The following is a 19,676-nucleotide window of genomic DNA, read 5'->3' on the forward strand; positions in this document are numbered from 1 at the left end:
CCCGAAGAAGGTGCTAAATCTATCGTATGAATTTTAAATGATCGAAAGTAGCGCGACGGGTTCCCGTCGAATTCGACGTTAGGTATGCATATAGATTCGCGACTGTGGGCTACCGTTTATTTATTCTCAGATAACAGCCATCGTAACGTTTCGTTGTAACGAATTCCTTTCGTATTAGACGTCGCAAAGCGCCGCATTACGTAACTGGAAAATTTATATCCACCTGTAACAGCGCTTGCATAAGAAAATCATTTCGTTGAAAACCTTAGTAGACCGAACAGCACTTAAAACTATACAATTATTTTATATCTTTATCTTAATATATTATATTACGAAAGTAAATGTCTTAAATAAAAAAGGAAAGCAAAGGCAAGACATCAAATCTTTCATTTTCTGTCTCTTTTTTTTTTCTTCACATAAAAATTAAAATGTATATATATATATATATATATATATATATATATATACGTTCGTTTTTACGATCATGCAGTCGCACATAATAAATTAAACAAGACATTAATTTTTTTTTCATAACGTGCGTGTATCGCTGTCTCGATCCAAGAAGACGATATCATGACAGACATTTATCCGTAATGAGAGAAGTCAGAAAACGATTTAAAGCGATCTAAGAAAAAAAGGGGGGCAAGTTCTTCAGATAAAAATTACGATGCGGTGGCACAGCCGTACACGCTCACTCGCATGTGTAATAAACTCACCGGCGCAATACTGAGAAAATTGCTAAATAAGGAAATCATTGCTGGACACTGCCGACGTTGCTGTCGCTGCTTCTGGTTGCTACTGGAAATGCTAGTAAGCAGCGCGGTTTGAAGTTCAGGGTCAATCTGTACTAGCCGGCAGGCACCGGCAGGCTGGATTACGTTCGCGCTTACGTTCACGTTCTTCTTTCTTCTTCTATTTGGGCCTTGAAGAGTTGCCGGGCAGGGTCTACGCGCGTTACACGGACGTAACGGATGACTGGACGAAGTGTTACCTACGAAGAGAGTCGAGAAACGCAAGTGGAGATCGCTGAGAATGCCATATTGAGCAGTAATACCGTTCCAACGACATCAATGCAAACATGGTAACCGGTACTGTTCCAAGTTTGGATTTCGATTATAGATGGGCAATAGATTTAGGTAGCCTTTCTCACTAATAATGATAATAATAATAATAATAATAATAGCACGAGAAATTCGTGATTTTCAAGTTACATCAATTTCAATTATATTTTAATTGAAACATTGCTCATAGCTGATTGGGTTTAACCCCTTTTCCCTAATTTTGTTGTAAACTTCGTCACTATTTTTTAAAGACTATATTTATAATCGATTCTTATTTCAAGATCTTTCGAGTAATGTCTTAAAATGCTAATGGCTCTATGATTGTTTTATGACTTTTTAAGATTGTATTTAAGACAACCTTAAACACAAGAATTGATTATGAATATGGGTCTAAGAATCCTTCTTTCGATTATTTGTTCATGTGTAGGAAATTAAATTCCATATCGAAAATCCGCTATCCGAAGCAGGAAGAATCAGAATCGCACGCTTTTACCGATTAAGTTACGCTCCTCGTTTTCTGCGCGTGCTGTGCTGTGCTCTGCTGTGCCAAGAACAAAACTATCTCCGAACTGAGTACTTCAGTACAACGATGTCGGTAAAATTCGTTTCACTTTAACATCAGTTGATATTTCATGTGGGATATTATAGGAAACTTTAATTCCAATATTAATTGTTCCGAAAATGATTACTCACGGTATTATTTTATGACGCATTGTAATACTCTGCAGTATTACGAGCAACATTCTTAATTATGAAATATGTTAAAAGAGGGTGTATTTCTTTTTAATTAATATAAATTGGAGCAGTTTTTGTTATTTATATATGTATAATAAAGGAATGAAAATAGAAGTGACCATTGTTTAAAATCAATTTGTGTTGGTTTCCAAATTTTCAAGTATGAATTGAAATATTGGAAGTGATACGTCATCTTCATTAAATTCAATTAATGCTTAATCAACAACGATGTTTCTAAATTTAATTAAAGTTGACTTATTTCTTCTTAATTTTTTAATTCTTAAGTTTGTCACTGTGTGCTGCATTTCGATTTTGAGATATATTAAAATAAATAAAAGTATATGGACACATCGCACTCAATTTCGATAAATTTCGAAATAACAATCTCTTGTAAAATAAAAGAAAGGTAACTACTTGACGTCACGTATTCAAGAAAAATTTTGTAATTATGCAACACTTTATTAATGCAACACAGTAGTAACAAAATTAAGAATTAAATAATTAGGAACAAATAAAACAACTTTTTGATTAAATTTAGTATATCATTGTTTACTAAGCATTAATTACGTTCAACGAAGATGACATATCACTTGCGATGTTTCAATTGTGTACTTGTACTTGAAAATTTGGAAGACAATGCAAATTGACTTTAAGTAACGATCACTTCTATTTTCATTTCTTTATCACATATGTGCTAAAAACTGACAACATTCGTCGCGCTTTCGTAATTGTCGACGATTAATCGAATATTCGGGATCGAACCTGCAGCATGCTGGCAGTGACGAAAAGAGAAAAGTATCGCAGTGTAAAACTGGCGGCGCGGACGCGGTTCCTGAGGTCGGGACCTTAGATAAGAGGAGAAAGTCAATGAATTCGTAAATTCTACCGGCGTCGCCGTTCGCTTATCGCTGCTATGTGCGCAAGCACGCATATATTCCCGCATATGCGTGTGCACACGTGTGAGGGTACTTTCACGTATGTGACGCGCGCGCACGCACACACAGAAGAGGCGACGATGCGCGGTACCACGTACACGCGAGCATTATAATCTCCTATCCGGATGGCGGACGTTACGATCTACCATTGAATCGAACAATGGCGAAACTGGGTTACGCAAATGTCGAGGCTGGAAATTAAAGCGCGAGACACCGGGGGGTTTAGCGGGAGGGAAAATGCACGTCGCGGCCGAGCGATGAAAAAGATCGCGCGCCGTTGAAAAAACGCACGCTTAATCGTAGGAAACGAGCGGTTCGTTAAACTCGCTTGCAAAATTTTGCGAATGTACATAAATGTACCTGGATACTACGCTGCATTTTTTTTTTTTTTCCCTGTAGCTCCAGTGATACTTTTCCAACAAAAGTGTTCATTAAAGTCGACAATTGATAAATCGTGAATAATTGAAAGTAAAAGTTCTTTAAATCGAGCTCTATTCGAGTAATCTAAACGAATAAGCAATTATTTTTTTCAGTAATTTTTAAACAAGCCATATTTTTGTAAACTTTGAATTGTACGATTAGATTACGAAGGCAGCGTTCATTAATTTGAGAGAAAAATCGGTTTGAATAGTCAAAGAATTCACGATGAAGGAAGCAGCGTCAAGTGTGGTTTTGGTTCTCATTTTTACCGATGAGAGGGTCGTTTTGTCACGCGCAATCGATGTTGTTTCGACGCGTTCAGTACTATATGTTATTTCATGGTTTTCGGAAATTGTGGGTTTGCATGGCTGTAAAAATACGAGTCGTGACAGCGCTGATTAAGGTGAGGTCACTCAAACCGCGCAAGCCGACTAGCACGGATTGAGCAACGCCGAGAGAGAACTCGTTACGGGATCTGTGTAATGGGACCCAGGCGTTTCCGCTCCATTTTTTGTGGGCCCAATTACGTTTTGCCAGTCTGGATAGCCTGTGTTTCGCGGTCTCATTGTACGCTGGCCTCGTGTACGTTCACGTATACTCGTCGGACCATCGATATTCACTCGCTTGGAACGCTAAGCAATATCCCATGGAGAAGTGATTCTTCACCACAGAGTGCAGTTAAACTGATTACTCGGAGTAAAGATTTTCGAAAGGATCGCGGGTGAGCAAGCGACATCGGTCTTTCACGATACATTAAGCAGGGACAAGCGGTTCGAGAAACACATCTTCTGTGAAGATACTTTTATCGAAGAAATAAAGAGACTCTGGATTAACGTATGATATTTATTAGGAGTAAAGAGTGCACTTATTTTTACTCGCGTAATGGAATTCATGTACCTTCTTCGAAAAAAAGTTGCACAGTTCTCTCATAGAAAAATTATATATGAAAATGTATTTAACATGTCGATAAATTCGTAATTATCCTAATTATTATAATTAGCTGAAGATAAAACTTTACAATGTTCTTTTTTTGCATAAAGAAGTTCTTTTTTCTAATAGCACATGGAAAGAATAGTTTTACTAAAGTAAGGTATATATACCTAAAAATAGAGCTATATATAGATACAGATTTGAAAATAATTTTGGACTTAATTAAATGTAACCGTGTAGGACATTCGAGCTGGTTGTTAGAACCAAACTTTTTACAGTATCATGGCTCTCCCAAAAAAATGATATAAAAATATAATACAATAAGTCGACAAGTCGATATTTATAGCTATCATAATTGGATAAAGATAAAACTTCACAATGTTATTACTTCTTTATTTTACAAGGAAAAGTTCTTCCTGGTAGTATCAGCCTTCATTTAAGAACTGCCGTTGCGTCGATAGCGCACGCTAGTAAAAACATCCGCACCTATTTTCGACGCGGACTAGTTTTTGTTCGATTCGTGGACAGTCGATTTGAGAACGTGTCTACGTTTCCGTCGTCCAAGAATAGCTTCGTGGTTCGCTGACTTCCCGTATCGCGGCCGCGCATTGTATTGTACACTTGGCGTCTCGTGGAACGAAAACGCTCCGAGCGAGGTTATGACACCCCGTGAAACCGTCGAGGTGACTCACACCTTTCCTCGATTTCGAATCACCATTTTCCACCTGGTCTCTCACGCTCTCCCTCTTGCGCATCGCTCCGTCGACTGTGACGTACTCTCTCCGACATCCTCTTCTCCTCCTCTATACTATTCTTTCTTGTTTCTAAAAGGTTCTTCTGCCCTTTCGCAATTTACCGAGTACCGAACAGAAATGCGTTGCCTTTTCTGTCCGGAAAGAGTATGAGTACTTCCTTCACCGGAAGTACGTGCGTGTTCATGCGGTTTCCCAAAAAAGTACCGTGAGTTCTTCGTCCTAACGTCATTGACGAAAGGGGACTAACGAAAGGGATCGTTTGTACAATTGTACGCAAATGTCTGCCGATTGTATATCGTGTGCTGCGATCCGTGATTCATTCCCACACAACCATTATAGTTGATAGTATAATGTTCCGACGGGATAGAGCCGCAGTTATAGCTGTAAAGTTTGAATCAACCTACGGAGCCCGGATTATCAACAGAGTAGTAATCTATTTAACGTTAATGTGTTCAATTCTCCTTTCGTGTCACCATATTAACACGTAAATGTACGCGTCACGAAAGTCACGGCAAAAAAGGAACGCTTCTATAAGACCTTCAAGAGATTCGTTAAATTCGAGGCTCGTATCGTTTGTAACGTTCCTATCCAGATCCTTTAAACCCATATCAATATTCTGTTTGCGAATTGTGAATTGTTGATCAACCAACCTGATTAGTTAGATGATCAACAATCTGCTGTTCGCAATCAGAATCCAATTTGCATCCATAATACGTAGTGTGACTGGGGCTTAAGGGATCAAAATCTAGGAACACGAATGATGAGTCTTGAATTTGACGTGAGATCGAATCTCCTGGCGACTTTTACAAAAGCGTTGTTTTCTTGCCACGATTTTCTATCGTCAAGAATCCTAAAGCTAGTATAGACAATAATAAGCAGTAAGATGTAAGCGGTAGGCGAATCAACAATTTGGATATGTTATTGCTTACGTTATTGCCTTATGTTCTCTACTATGATTGGCTGATTCATTTGCTGCTTATGTTATCTTGCTGCCTTATATTTTTCTGTGTGTCGATTGAATATTTCATGGTCCAACCAGGTCTTTGGAGACCCAGACGAACTTTTAATTTTTGAAAATTATTCTACCTCAAATTCAGATACGTACAAAAAAGTGAAAAACTGCTTTTATTATTATAAAATCGTATTCCTGAATATTGAAAGAGCGTACCAGAATTGTTTCAGATTTTCTAGACCCCAAAAACTCTTTGAAAAACACAGTCACATCGGTGACCCAATTGGACTAAGAAAGCAGACTGAAAAAAACGTTGAACCCCGGAGGGTTAATCGTCGTTCGAGGGCTGCAACGCGATGTTATCGTATAATTAAACGCGGAATTAAACCGCGATGGACCAACCGACCGATCGACCGTTCCATAGAGCAGACTGCCAAAAATAGCAACGCGATCGAAAGCGGCGGTGAACTTGTTTTTCACACGGAGGAGCGACAAAAGTTCCCGGCGCGCTCGATCGGCGTTCGCAGTCGCCGAGTCACCGGATACATTTCGTTCAAGGCCAGAAAGTAAAAAGCCTTTTCAGCTGCACTTACATACCGAGCTAGCCGAGTATAGCTCTAACTGGTACGCGCGCTCATACACACGTCACCCGTTCATCAGGTACACGCGATGCACGCGAACACGCGGCTACGGCCTTGTGTGAGCTCATACATGCACGTCGTGCTCCTGTCGTCGTATACCTGAGTGCGTGAGTGTGTGAATGCGTGTACATGCGATCGCGAAGGCGTCTCTCTCGGTCTCTCGGCCCCCCGAAGCGAGTTCGCGAAGCGGCTAGTTACATGATCCATTCATTATATAAGAACAATCGCCTCGTCTAATGGACACGCTCCATCATTGTGGATCTGAAGGGCACGCTTGATGTGCGCGTGCGTCGTGCTCTTCTGCGTGTTCCAGCGTGTTTCACGAGAAATGTGTCGGGGCACATATACGACGGCGATCGGCGATTCTACCGAAATCGGCGAAATTCAGCGCCGTTCGAGGAAATCACCAAGGTCGCCATTGGTGGCCGTGGGAATCATCGTCTGTCTGCGAGAATCTATCGTTCTGTCAATGTTCGCGATCGTATTTGTACGGTTTAAGTGGCACGATTTTTGTATTGGCCACGCAACACCGGTTATTTATGTAATGAGAATTAGTGCGAAGCAACTAATCAGATTTCTATTCGAAACAAGCGACCTTCGCACGTACAAAATGCATATTATTGCGGCATATTATTGCGTCTTACCGAAGCACCTTTTTGCAAAGTTTTTGACTGTAGCAGATTTCAAAGCAGCTATAGCTATAAAAATAAAAATATTCCAGCGTATCGAAGTCCACTTCTATATGTGGAATGGGATGTAATCTCGTGCGTTACATAAGGAGATTGCACTGAAGATTCGACGAAAAAGGAACACATAAATCATAATCAGATGAATAATGCCTCGTAAAAGTTCTCGATGAAATCAACTATCGCGGAGTTTCGAATCGTATTCCAATTTCGCAGTTAATATTTTTGCAAATGGCTTGTTTTCCGGAAATCTTGCCCTAACTCGACCACAATTTTACAGCGCAAGCATCTTTCAATTTTTTTTTAAATTTACCCCTCTTGCTGACTTTGCGTAATACCAGCATTATTCCTGTTTATTCATTTACGCCGATTCCGCACGGCCTGCGCGAATTAGCATGAATGTGTGCGTATATATATATGTGTATGTGAATCGGTCTTTATGCCATCAGCGTCTCCATACCGCCTTCTCTTACGTAACGCACGATCGTTTCTCTCAAATGGACGACGTCGCCTCCTCCGCCGTGTAATCCAAAGGGCACTCTTGTCCTGCATCCAACGCCAGCGAGATCGCTGCAACGATACTTACAGCCATCCATTTGATATTTTAAAAGTTTGATATTTTATATTTAAATACCACGAATGGTAGATAACATTTCGGTAATTTTTACGACGCAGGCTTTACCGAGAAAGCCTGGAGAACAGACCGTCCCTTTGGCAGATAGTTATTAAGAAAGTCTCTCTTGCTGCTGCTGCATAATTAAAAGCACCATTTCATTAACATTTTAATTGCATTGTGTGATATTGTTGACAACCTCTTATATCAAACGCTAGAGACTCATTGAAGCGAATGGATATATGTTATAGAATTTAATACTAGTACTGGCCGATTAATCTTTTATTTCGAATATCAAAAGTATTATTAACAGTTTTAATATACTGAAAATATACATGATTAATTGGCCAGTATTATTTATTGCAAAATAATATTTACTTATGAATAAGTGAATCTCATTTCTAGCTTTACGTTTCTTGATAATATTAATCCTGCTGCTCCGTCTAAATTATCTGTCGTATCGTTTGGAGATCAATATAATTAAAAAGGTCTAAAAAAGTAGACAACTTTTCACAGAAAGAAAGATCTTAAATTAATAGAACGAAGTTATGAAATATCGGAAAAAAGTTTTTAAATATAGTATTATTAACATAGTAGAAAATTAATTACATTTTGGGACAATTAGATTCGAGTAGATTAAGGTTAAAAAAAATATTGAGGTCGCGAGGTCGCGAAAAAAAATCGACTTCAAAGACATAATTCCGATAAATAATTCTACTATTACAAACAAACATGCATATTAGTTTTCTCGTACGTCTGTATCATCGAAATCTGAACTGAGCTTGAAATTATACCGGTTTCAATACCTATCCTGGGATGCTGCCTGCCTCTCGGACTGACTTTTGCGAGATGTCGGCGATAACGTGCGGCTTTCGTCGTGAAGGCGAATTCGCGACTTTTGCACGTGGAGAAAAAGTGCACGCCAACGACGCGCCGGCTTGAGTTACATAAATCATGCCATAAAACGAGTAATTTGATTACGTGTAAAGACCACGACTACGCAGGTAAAACGTTCCTACTATCCGCGCAAATTACCGGATAAGCGCGGCGCTCGCGTTCTCACAAATTGTAATTACCATCCTGCGAGGCATACTTTCGTTCGTCCGCCGCACCGCATCGTGTTTACCACAAACTCATATTATTCCCGGAAGGTATCTCTTCTCTATTCCCAATGCGAACGATTCCCCGCTTTTCCCCTTAGAACCCCTCACACACGCGTGTAAATGTAAATTAAGTTAGCGTTTTGTGCAAACTTTGTACGTTGCGTTAATAATTGCCATCAATTACAGATAATGTTTCGTTGGTACAAATAATTTTGTCTCAAGTGATCTGATTCCTCTCTACGACGCCAGGAAAGGTACATTTAACTGACTCATATATATACATTACATAAATCTCTCCTTGCTGATTCTGCTTGAAAGAATTTCGTTTAAGAAATCAAATCGGATTTAGAAATACGATTACAAAATACGAGTATCGCTTCGCCGAGAAAAGAGACGAGTGAAGAAATGTGAATTTCGAAAAATTTCGTAAATATCGCGGTCGCGATTGCGTAATCGATTAAACTCTTCGGTTCTGTCGCATAGAATGTCCTGTTTCGCGTTAACGCCCACGCGGGGCGACGCGCGACGTGGAGATGGGCGAGAGTGGAAATGGGAATGACACGGTGAAGCAGCTAGCCGCTCGCTAGCTGGAGATTCGGATGCGCTCAATGTCAAAGAGCGGGCTCGTCAACTGCAGCTGGCTTTTACTGCGCAGCGAGATGCACGCGCCGCGCCTGACGGGCACTTACGGTCGCGGATTAGTCATCCGCGGCGATCCGATCTCCGGGGCCTGTGTGCCTGTGCGCGCGATCGGGAACTATTAAACGGATGACCTTTCGCTACTTAGATCTACATACACCCACGTCGTCCGAACGTACGCGAGGGACACGCGTGCAAAATACACGCGCGCGCGTTACGCAAGAACGATCTCCTCTCCGCATCCCTCTCGCGCGCGCTTCTCTCGCTCTTCCTCTTTCCATTCGCTCGTTTTATCCCCCTTTCCGCGGTTCTCCTTCCTTCTTTTTCTCCTCCTTCCTCCTCGTCGTCCGCTGCTGCTATGCAGTATTGCAGTTTCCCGTCTGACGGACGTGCAGCGTTCCGGATACGTGAAGGGCACGCTCTGTACATTCAATGTATTTTGAAATGTATTTCAAATGAAATTTCATCCTGTATAGGTAACGAAAATTCGACAAGGTCGAGTTAAGTTTATTTGGGGGGGGGGGGGGGGAGGGAGATATTTGATCATTTTTATGAACAAATTTCCATACAGAAAAAAGAAAGTGGAATAACAGGTAATACTTGTGGTTTCGCTACTAATTTTAAGCTTTATTTTAATAGAAACTATTCTAAATCTTTCAACTGTGTGTAAGGCATAATTCAGTCTCGAACGTGTACTCTCTTACATAAGTAGTGGAAATTCAGGATTATTGATAGAGTAAAATTGTATTTTATTGAACGTAAATAAATCAATAAATTATGGAAGTATCAATTATTGTCCTTTTTTTTTCTAATATAAATTTTTTTCTACTAACAGCTATCCGTTTTATGCCGAATGCATTTCGTTACGAGAGAACAAGTATTATTTATGTAACTTTCTGACGTCGCATTTACTGTTAACGACAAGCATCGTTATTAAAGTAGTCGATGCGACTTTTAATGCAAATAAGAAGTAATGCAAAAAGAGCTACGCCAAAGTCGCGGTAGAAATCGGAAGATGTAGATGAATTTTTTCTTATCGCGCTCTATACGAGCGACTTCTCACGCCGCATTTACATTCTCCACCTCGGGAACGCCTCGTGAGTGTTATTTTAATACAGCTAAGATCGCCGCTTTTGGCGTGGCCTTGCCGTAAGTGAGTCAGGCGGAAACAAGGTATGTCTGCATGTGAGTGAAGATTGTTTCGTGGTAAGAATTCTCGCTCTCTTTCGCATTTATGTTAATAATGCATTTCGATTTCTCGGAAAAATGCCCCTCCAAGTTAACGTTTGAAAGAAATCAGAAATAAAATGACTGAACGATATAAAAATCTACGAAGATTGAAAAAATAAAGATATTCTTTTAGATTCCTTATATGATGGGAAACTGTGATGTTAATGCACCGATTGTCTTTCACGCGTTTCCTAGACCTTAAGTTCAATATAATTATAAATGCACGATACGGTGTATAATTACTTTTATACTCATTTCCCCTCAATGGAAATTAATTTTAATTCCAGTTTAATTTATTCCGAATCTTTTTCTAATTCTTATGGTGACACACGAAAAAAACTTAAGCAGTAATACCCGTTTAGACCAATGTAATTTAATTTTAATCGCCGTTCAACTAACTCTTCCACCTTTTTTTAGTTATAAAAATTAGAAAAAGATGAAAAGTAAGTTGAACTAAAGTTAATGTTAATCTATAGGAGTTAAAGAACGAAACTAAGAGTCCAATCTCTGGAAGTAGCAAAACTAGAAATCATCACCTTTTCATTTCAAAAATTTTTATTGTAACAAAAATCGCTTTCTATCATTAATGTCAGTCAACACTGCTATAATCTTTTAAATAAAATCGATTCCATTCGTAATGATTTTGAGCTCGCTATATCTGTTCACCATCACCGGAAGCACAGCATAGAATACTTGTATGGAATTCCATACGATCGTTTAGCGCGATAGCCGTCGCACTTTAATCGTAACGTGACTTTCATCTACATAGCTAATCAGGCAGTTCTGTTATGCCGCGTGGCAGCCTTGGATAATTTTCTATTTCCATCATTGCGAGGTGTTTTTCTTTTACAGATCCACCTAATCGCCCCAATCGTCATTGCGGAAGGCACATCTCGGATTAGGTATCTCCGATTAATAACAAGAGTTGCCTGAGAGAATCGATAAAATTCTGATCAGATCTCTACGGGATAATCTAAGCTTTTCAATCGTTCGTTTGTTCATTCGCGCTTGATCGCTCGTGACGGGATTGTCGCGGCGGTTAGCGACGATTTCCGACTTGTTACGTGGACATTTTCAATCATTGTGCAACTTCATCTTTTGCGATCCTCCCCTCATCGCGCCTTTACTTTTCTAATGGAATTACAACTAACTCCTTTAAAATAACGTAGAATACAGAATCTCTCGAATTATTCGCTTTTTCCTTTGTTTATGGATTTTAATATCTTATTTCTTCCCGAAAATTTTTTCTAATAGCGCAGCTACTGTTTCTCATTTCGTTAACATATTGAATGTAACTTCTGTTAGCCTTATAAAGACGTTACATAAGCGAAGGCGAGAAAAAGTGTTGCATATTCTGTTATGAACGCATCACCACACCCGTACATATAATCCTTTCAAATTGCGCACAAATTTAACGAGATATGCCTGCGCACTGTATAATTAATTCGTGGTAACATTTAAACGTAGTTAGAATATTAACATGTCAATTATGTTTCAGTGAGATATTATCATCCTTGCAATTTGCATTCCGTTACGCGAAAGAAATCCCGGATAAACCATCGCGATCATCGCGTATACGCGATACGCAGGTATCTCAGGCGGACAATATCAATTTCTCATACGCAGAGATATCTGGCAGGTTTATCAGGAAATCTTAAAACTCTTTATGTCCTTGCACCGAAATCTGTTTTGGGAAGGAAGTCGTTGATCGATACCGCTCTCGGAAAATGCCATCGGCGAATTCTCCGCGCGCGTCGCGATTTCTCCCTTTCTCGCGAAATTCAACTGCAACGTAGAAGGACTGCATCGGCAAAACAACGGCGCACAACGTCCACCGGAACGGTATGCCACACGATACTTTTACGCCCGTCCACCGCGCGCTGGACACTTACGTAATCGCAATGATCTCATATCGTGGGTGGAGACTTGTCACTAAACGCACGCGCTTCTCGATGCGCTCACGCTCTATTCGCGCGTGAGTATGCGAACGCACTGCTAGAAACGTCCACCGTGTTTGAAAAGTGCGTGTCACTAGTACTGACAAGTCTTTTATTTATTTCCGAGAGAGAGAGAGAGAGAGAGAGAGTCATTTATTGAGCGCGCTCTAGAAATTCTCTCAAGTGCTAAACAAAGTAAGAATTGAAAAGTAATATGATTACAAAGAAGGAAAAAGAAAGAAAGAAAGAAAGAGGTATGACTAGAACTATGTGAAATTTCAGCGATCTCGAAGAATCGCAACATAATCTGCAAAATGAAGTCTTCTTTAGCGTGGGTTTTCAATTTAATGAAGCTTGAAGGATTGCAAATGGCAGACTACGATATATAATATTGCATATGATGAAAAATGTTCTATTGAAAAAATAAAATTTCTACATTTTTATCACCCGTGAAAGACCCGTTTTTTAGTACTATATGATTTCGTTTACTTTTGGCATGAAGATAAGAACTGATTTAAAAGAATCTTATATTAGTTATTTTTCTTTCATTTTGTTAAAACGCAGTTGATTGCATTTCGATATGATGCACAAGTATAATAAAGTTGTTAAGATGTTGATAAAAAAAATCTTGTTCTTGGAATTAAAAATCAGTAATGGATTTTGAACTATTTTTACCGCAGCTTTGACTAATCAATCGGGACGTCATAGTTATGCATTTAAATTGCCAATATTGCCAATATGTATTAAAATAAACTTATGCTTTCATTGAAATGCAGGAATAAATAAATTTTAATTTTGAATCGTGCAAGTAATTACATATTTTAATTATGTATTAAGTGATCGGCAAATTTTGAAGTATCGTTAATCATCAATGTGAAATTATTGAATGTTAAATTCTTTTTTTATTGCGATTATGTATATTATGAAAATAAGTGCATAATCTTGCATATTTAGCATGTATTATAAGTAACGAATTATTTCAACAATTTAATAAATTGCCACATATCAATTTCCTCGAAGATAACTCGCTGCGAGACTAGACTTTTCTTTCGATTAATCGACTGCAAAAAACTTTTGCAAAGCAATGACCGCGAGAAATGAGCGACTGTTATCGAAAACGAAATGAAATTCTTTATCTAGGTCGCCCGTTCCGCGGCGCGACGTAACAAGCTCTGGGGATGATTAGCATGTCACAAGAGCGAGACGACGATTGCGAGATCGTTTAAGAGTAACAATGGCGAAGGAGAAATTACGTTGGCAGTTAGGTATACACGAGAGCGTCGAGCTGTACGTAAGCGAACACGTAAGCAAGAAAGTCCGCCTCCGCGAACGGCCACTCAGATGTGCGGGTGAAAACGCACGGTGAGGAAGTCGAGGAAACCGAGGAGATTACCGGCGACACAAACGAGTCATTTTTGTTTCATAATTCGAGCGCGCGATTTATTTCACTGCAGAACGCGGCGCGTGAACGCAAGTTTCTCTCACGGACTTTGGAAGTGAAAATTCTAAATAGTATGGATTCTTCGCTACGTTTAATTTTAATAGTTATATTGTAGCAACGATATTGTAGCAACGATATTGTAGCTTAAATAATTAAATTATAACGTAGCAAGTAATACGACAGTGACGTAGGATCTCAATTGCATTCACAGCAAAACTGAATTACGATTGCAAAGTGCTTTTCTTCTTATTTGCCCGGTAATTTTGTCAAAATACTTTTAATTTATATAAACGAACATTATCATACATTGGTATAAACCTAAACATTGGTGTACAAATTGATGTGTAAATCTTTAGTTTTTACCCGTTGTCTAATTGAAACACTGATTGCAATTGGAACGTATTATTATAAAACAGAAACGTAGTTAAACGAAAAGCAAATGCTCATGTAGATAAGCGTAGAACATTAAAATGCTAATTATTCCGATTGTTCATATCTTCATTAACATTGATCTAAATGCATATACGATATATACCTATATATATAATTCATGATTAAATAATAGTCCTATCAACGTTTGTTCAAGGTTAATTAGCACTATTATTGTGTGCAATGCAAATTAATATCTCAAGTATTAAAATGGTATTAATAATAAAAAGATATCGATCTCAATAATATCTTACTTATGACAAGTTAATAAAAGTAAACACATGAAATAAAATCGAAGGGCTAAACTTGCATGCTTCTTTAATGTTATTACTTATTACTATTATTAATTTTATTAATATCACTTAAAAATTATTATTCAATATTATTACTTATCATTTTCCTGTCTTCGATTCTGCTTGTCTATTTAAAGTTACATCTATTATTTTTAATAGATGTAACTGACGACATGTCGTGATGACTGCATGTTGTCCTTTAGATAAACGTATTTATCTTATACGAATTCTCGTCGTCAATTATTTATGCGTTTGTAATGAAATGTGTTGAAACGTTGAGGTGTATCAGTAAAGAGTGTAACGCTGTTAACTGGCAGCACCGCGTGAACTCTTTCTCTGTTCTCAAATTAGGACACTTTCACTGTCGTACGAAAGGCTCGACCCCTCGACCGGCTGTATTTCATGCCATATACAATAGAGACGTAGGTACAACATCTGAGCGTAAGTCGTTACTTCGAAATTACAGTCCTCCCCGATGCGCATCGCCCCAATGCGTCATACGTTACGAACACAGTGTACCGACAAAGATCGTAACGAGAGAATGTAATTTCGAGGATGTGTCTACATCCATTTGTTACTGAATATTTAATCTTTCTTTTCCGAATCATCTACTTCGAATCAGAGCTGTTACTTTTGATGACAACTTCGAAAATTTGCGAAGCTGTAATTCTAAAGATTCAAGATTCGAAGTTTTAGCAATTGAAGTTTTAACAAAATCTGAAGTTTCGAAGTTAGCTTTAAAAGTTTGAATTCCTTCAAAGCTTCAAATCTTCTTCAAAGTTGTCGAAAATTAACAGTCTTATTTTGAACTACAAATAGATGAAAAAATATAATCGAGACAAGTCAGTACAGTTGTTATGAAATGTAAAACCGAACACAAAAACGGTTTTTGAGAATCCCGTTCGACAGGTACAGGTATTTAAATTTAAACAGAAGCGAATGAAGTTATAAGCGATGGAGAGTTAATTGCCACGTGAATAGAGAATAATTTTTCGAAATTCCTAATACGAGCGGGATTACGACTACGCTCAGAGAAAACTCCGATGGTGAACAGCCGTAACTACATACGATGTGCGGTTACGAGAACGTGCCGAGTAATAGCGTGTTTATTTTCTTAACGGTTAAACGCATCTTTTTTAGCATCTCATAAGCAATGCTCTCTTAAAGGCATACATCAATTCGCTCGCTCGTTACTAACCTATCCATGTTGGAGCTATTACGCGCGCGCAATATAATAATCTTCATAAAGGTTTTTCCACGCAGAGACGTGCTTCTGCACGGCTCTTTTAAGTCTGAGAAAACATATTACGGACCGGGAGGTACATTAATCTATCTCGCTACTTGATCTTATTCACTGAAATACTTCCGCAATTTTTCCATCATATAATATGGAATGATATTCATCAAGATTGAGAAATACTGCGTAAAATATCATTAATGTTCTCGTCATTTCTCGCAGAACTGTTTAAGGTAAGAAGCGCGAAGGAACGCGGGAGAAAGCTAAGCTGATGAATTTTTCCACCCGTTAGGTACTCATATCGGATCGATCACGGGGACCAGGTCCCCATCGCTACCGTTCCTTCAATAATACAATCCTTTTTTCTGCGTCACGTACGGGTACGTTACGGAGGCGTGTAACAAGCTGGCGGCGGCGGCAGCGGCGAGCGAGCGAGCGAGTGAGTCCCAAAGGGGCCTCGAATGTACGAGCTGGGGCCTCGCGATAGATGAAAGTGAAAGGAAAGGTAGAAAGGGTTGGCGGAGGTAGGTAGGTACTCGCGGGGCCGCTGTTACTCGTGCTGTTACTCGCGGTATATGCTCGAACCGCCCGCGGGGGCCCGCAAGAGCGCGAGATTTACAATCGCCACGAGCCCCAGAACGGGCCCAGAAACGAGCGGGCAAAATACCAGCTGGGCGGTCGCCGCGCCGCGCCGCGCCGCGCCGCGCCGGTTGTACCTGCGAGGTGCAGAGGCGACCGTAGCGTACTCGTACGTAGCTAGCCACGTATATATCATACGTTATATTCGCGTATCACAACGCAAGCTTTCCTGCGGCTTAAGAGAGGCGAGAAACGATTATTATTTTCTCGAGCGAGCACCGCGTGGGCGCGAGCGGCGATTCTCCCGCCATGCGATTCCGCGCCCGACTTTACGATAATTTTCTGTTACGGCCGCGACGCCAAGCACGGGATCCAGCCGCACGTTCGCCAAGCTGTAAAATTGTGTAATATTCCGGTGGCGAAATTACGCTCTTGTAATATCGCGTCTACATGGAATGCATATAAATGTTCAACGTCGCCCGAATTACGATAATCCTTTCGTTTTCGGCGTTTACCTTTATGCTAACCGGCTGTTGAACGATACCGAAAATAACTACGCTCTTGAGTCGCCTACAATCTTGAGAAATATATATATGTGACTTTTCAATTACGTAATAACGCTGGTAGCTAACTAGTCTTTTCGTGAAAGCGATAAGATATATGTTAGATTTCGAAATTTATTCTTTGGCAACAACGTAGGGCCAAAAGCAGTGTGTTAAGCAACTAGGAAATAAATTCAAACAATGTTCTTCTATGTGCGTGGGATATGAGTTGTAGGATGCAAATCTCTTCCCATGTATCATTTCAATTTATATTGTGGCTGTGGCTGTGCATTTGGTATCACGCTGAAATATATTTCTTGTGTCAATATGCAACAGGTTTCACTGCCGGATATCGATTAATGTCTCTAATCAATTTAATACGTATGATATTTAATTTGTAAGACATGTCTTTAGAAATAATTAAATCATAATTTAGATTACATTCCTTCTTTATTATTTTTCTCGTCAAATTGTTAAAATATTATATAAACTTAACGTAGAAAGGATTAACATACACACGTTTTTATTTTAGCTCCTATAAGATATACTATATTGTGCTTTTAAAAATTAAATTAAATTAGCAAAAGAAAAAAGAAATTAAAGTAGGTAATGAAAAAAAAATGCTGAATCATTTGTTCCATCTAAATACTAATCGACAAGTTACTCAAGCTCGAGCAGATTGCGTATGAAATGGTACATGATAAACGATCAACTGCTATGAAATTCTGTAAGAGAATTTATGAGACTCCCGAGCCGAACTTTCAAGGTTGCGACACGTCCAAGCAGACGGGTTTACTCGATCACGTAGAGAACGGACTGATGTGGAATGCGTTTGAAACTTTCTTTACAAACTGATAAGTAATACGGCGCGTTGCGCACGAAGCTCATTTAGAGACGTAATATTTAAGATAGTACAACACGAACAACCGTATTTCGTACAATCGGCGGAAATTTCATCGGCCGTCGTAATCGTACCTGCCAATTCGGCACGACTCGGCACAGGTGAAAGTATACGCGGCGAACGAAACATTTTCGCCTAACGTCCTAAATCGTTGAAGTCACGCTTTTCGCAAGCCGTCGTGGCCATTTAGCAAACGCGAGGAAAACAGTGAATTTCGAATCCTTAATCGCCGTCCGGCGGATTATTGGTAGAAGAGTTCTTAACCCGTTAATGTTCAAGCGAGCATTGTGTCTGGATCAGAAATTATTGGGTCATCTAAAAAATATCCGCAGTTTTTTGTCACTAGATGGTGTTGATGGTCAACACATCTAGTGACAAAAAACCGCGGATATTTTTTAGATGACCCAATATTTTCTTCCTAGTGTTAAAACGGGGTGTATGTACACGAAAAGAATGGTTTTGCTGAAATATCTTAAAATTTAGCTAGATATAAATTTAAGTATAATTTTGTCGGATTGTCAAAATTATTATGTATATTGAGAAAAAATATTAGCTGATTCAAGTAAATGCAGCGGTCACGGACCGGACAGTCGAGCAAATATTTGTTAATTTAAATAAATAACACGTTTTAAGTTACAAGATTTCGTTGATATGACTCACGTATATTTGATTTAAATATATAAATACCTGAATTAAATTATTATTACGATTTAAACGTATTTAGTCAAGTTAACAGCTTTTTTTTCTCACTGTGGAATGCTCAAACATAATGAGCAATGCTGTAAGTATTGACATTCTATCAATTATCTTGAATATCCTACGTAATTATTTTATAATAGTTTAACAAAACTTATTTTCGCAGATTTGTAATCAGCTAAATTTTTAGTCTATACGAAAAGAATAGTTTTACTGAAGTATCTTAAAATTTACATGGTCAGATATGTATTTGAAAATAATTTTGTATGGATCATCAAAATAATTATGTAGAACGCTGATTGCTAGAATGTTAAAATTTTTTGCAGGATTTACATTCAGGCTTAAGCATTCTATATAATTATTTTGATAGTTTAATAAAATTATTATATTTTTAAATATCTGTATCTATAAATTAATTTTCAGATACTTCATCAAACTTTCATTCTTTCCATTCACATTACGGAAAGATGTATTTTAAAATGGAGATTTTCAATCCCAAGTGTGCAATTTTTATTAGCTGGATACGCATTTCCTTATATAGATTGCTTGCAAAGATCTGAGAAGATCTGATACGTGTTCAATTCTGACGACTGAAAAAGCGAATTATATCTTGACGTGATCATAATTATTCATTATGAAGGATTCATCGATTTGTGTCACGTTGATAAATGTCACGCAGATTCTAATGCACTTCGATACAGCAATGGAACAATAATGGACTGCGCTCGTTCAATTAAATTCCCTTCGGTGGATCGACAAATGCATAGCGATAACTATCCACGTTCGCTCGCACATCGATTTTCACTGCTAATTTTGCTATTACACGCGACGAAGATAACTGTAATAAAACGATTATTTCCCGAGGTTCCTTTGTAGTCTACTAGCGAGTTTCCTGTAACGAAACTGTCTTCGGACAGTTAT

At 38.7% G+C, this 19,676-nt stretch overlaps 1 protein-coding gene across 2 annotated transcripts in view; it reads right to left on the reverse strand.

Annotated features, from left to right (window-relative positions):
- ken (zinc finger and BTB domain-containing ken and barbie protein) overlaps positions 1-19,676 on the reverse strand; it is a 38,481-nt gene that overhangs the window by 8,782 nt on the left and 10,023 nt on the right. The window contains exon 2 of one of the 2 annotated variants that reach the window (XM_011054406.2): positions 717-991. The exons of the other annotated variant lie outside the window; for it this stretch is intronic. Coding sequence (XP_011052708.1) covers positions 717-755 — 39 coding nt within the window. The 5' untranslated portion in view covers positions 756-991. The remainder of the gene's footprint in view (positions 1-716; positions 992-19,676) is intronic. 2 annotated transcript variants of the gene reach the window in all.

Source organism: Acromyrmex echinatior, chromosome 16, assembly GCF_024713525.1.
Source record: "Acromyrmex echinatior isolate Ae372 chromosome 16, ASM2471352v2, whole genome shotgun sequence".
Taxonomy (NCBI): Eukaryota; Metazoa; Arthropoda; class Insecta; order Hymenoptera; family Formicidae; genus Acromyrmex; species Acromyrmex echinatior.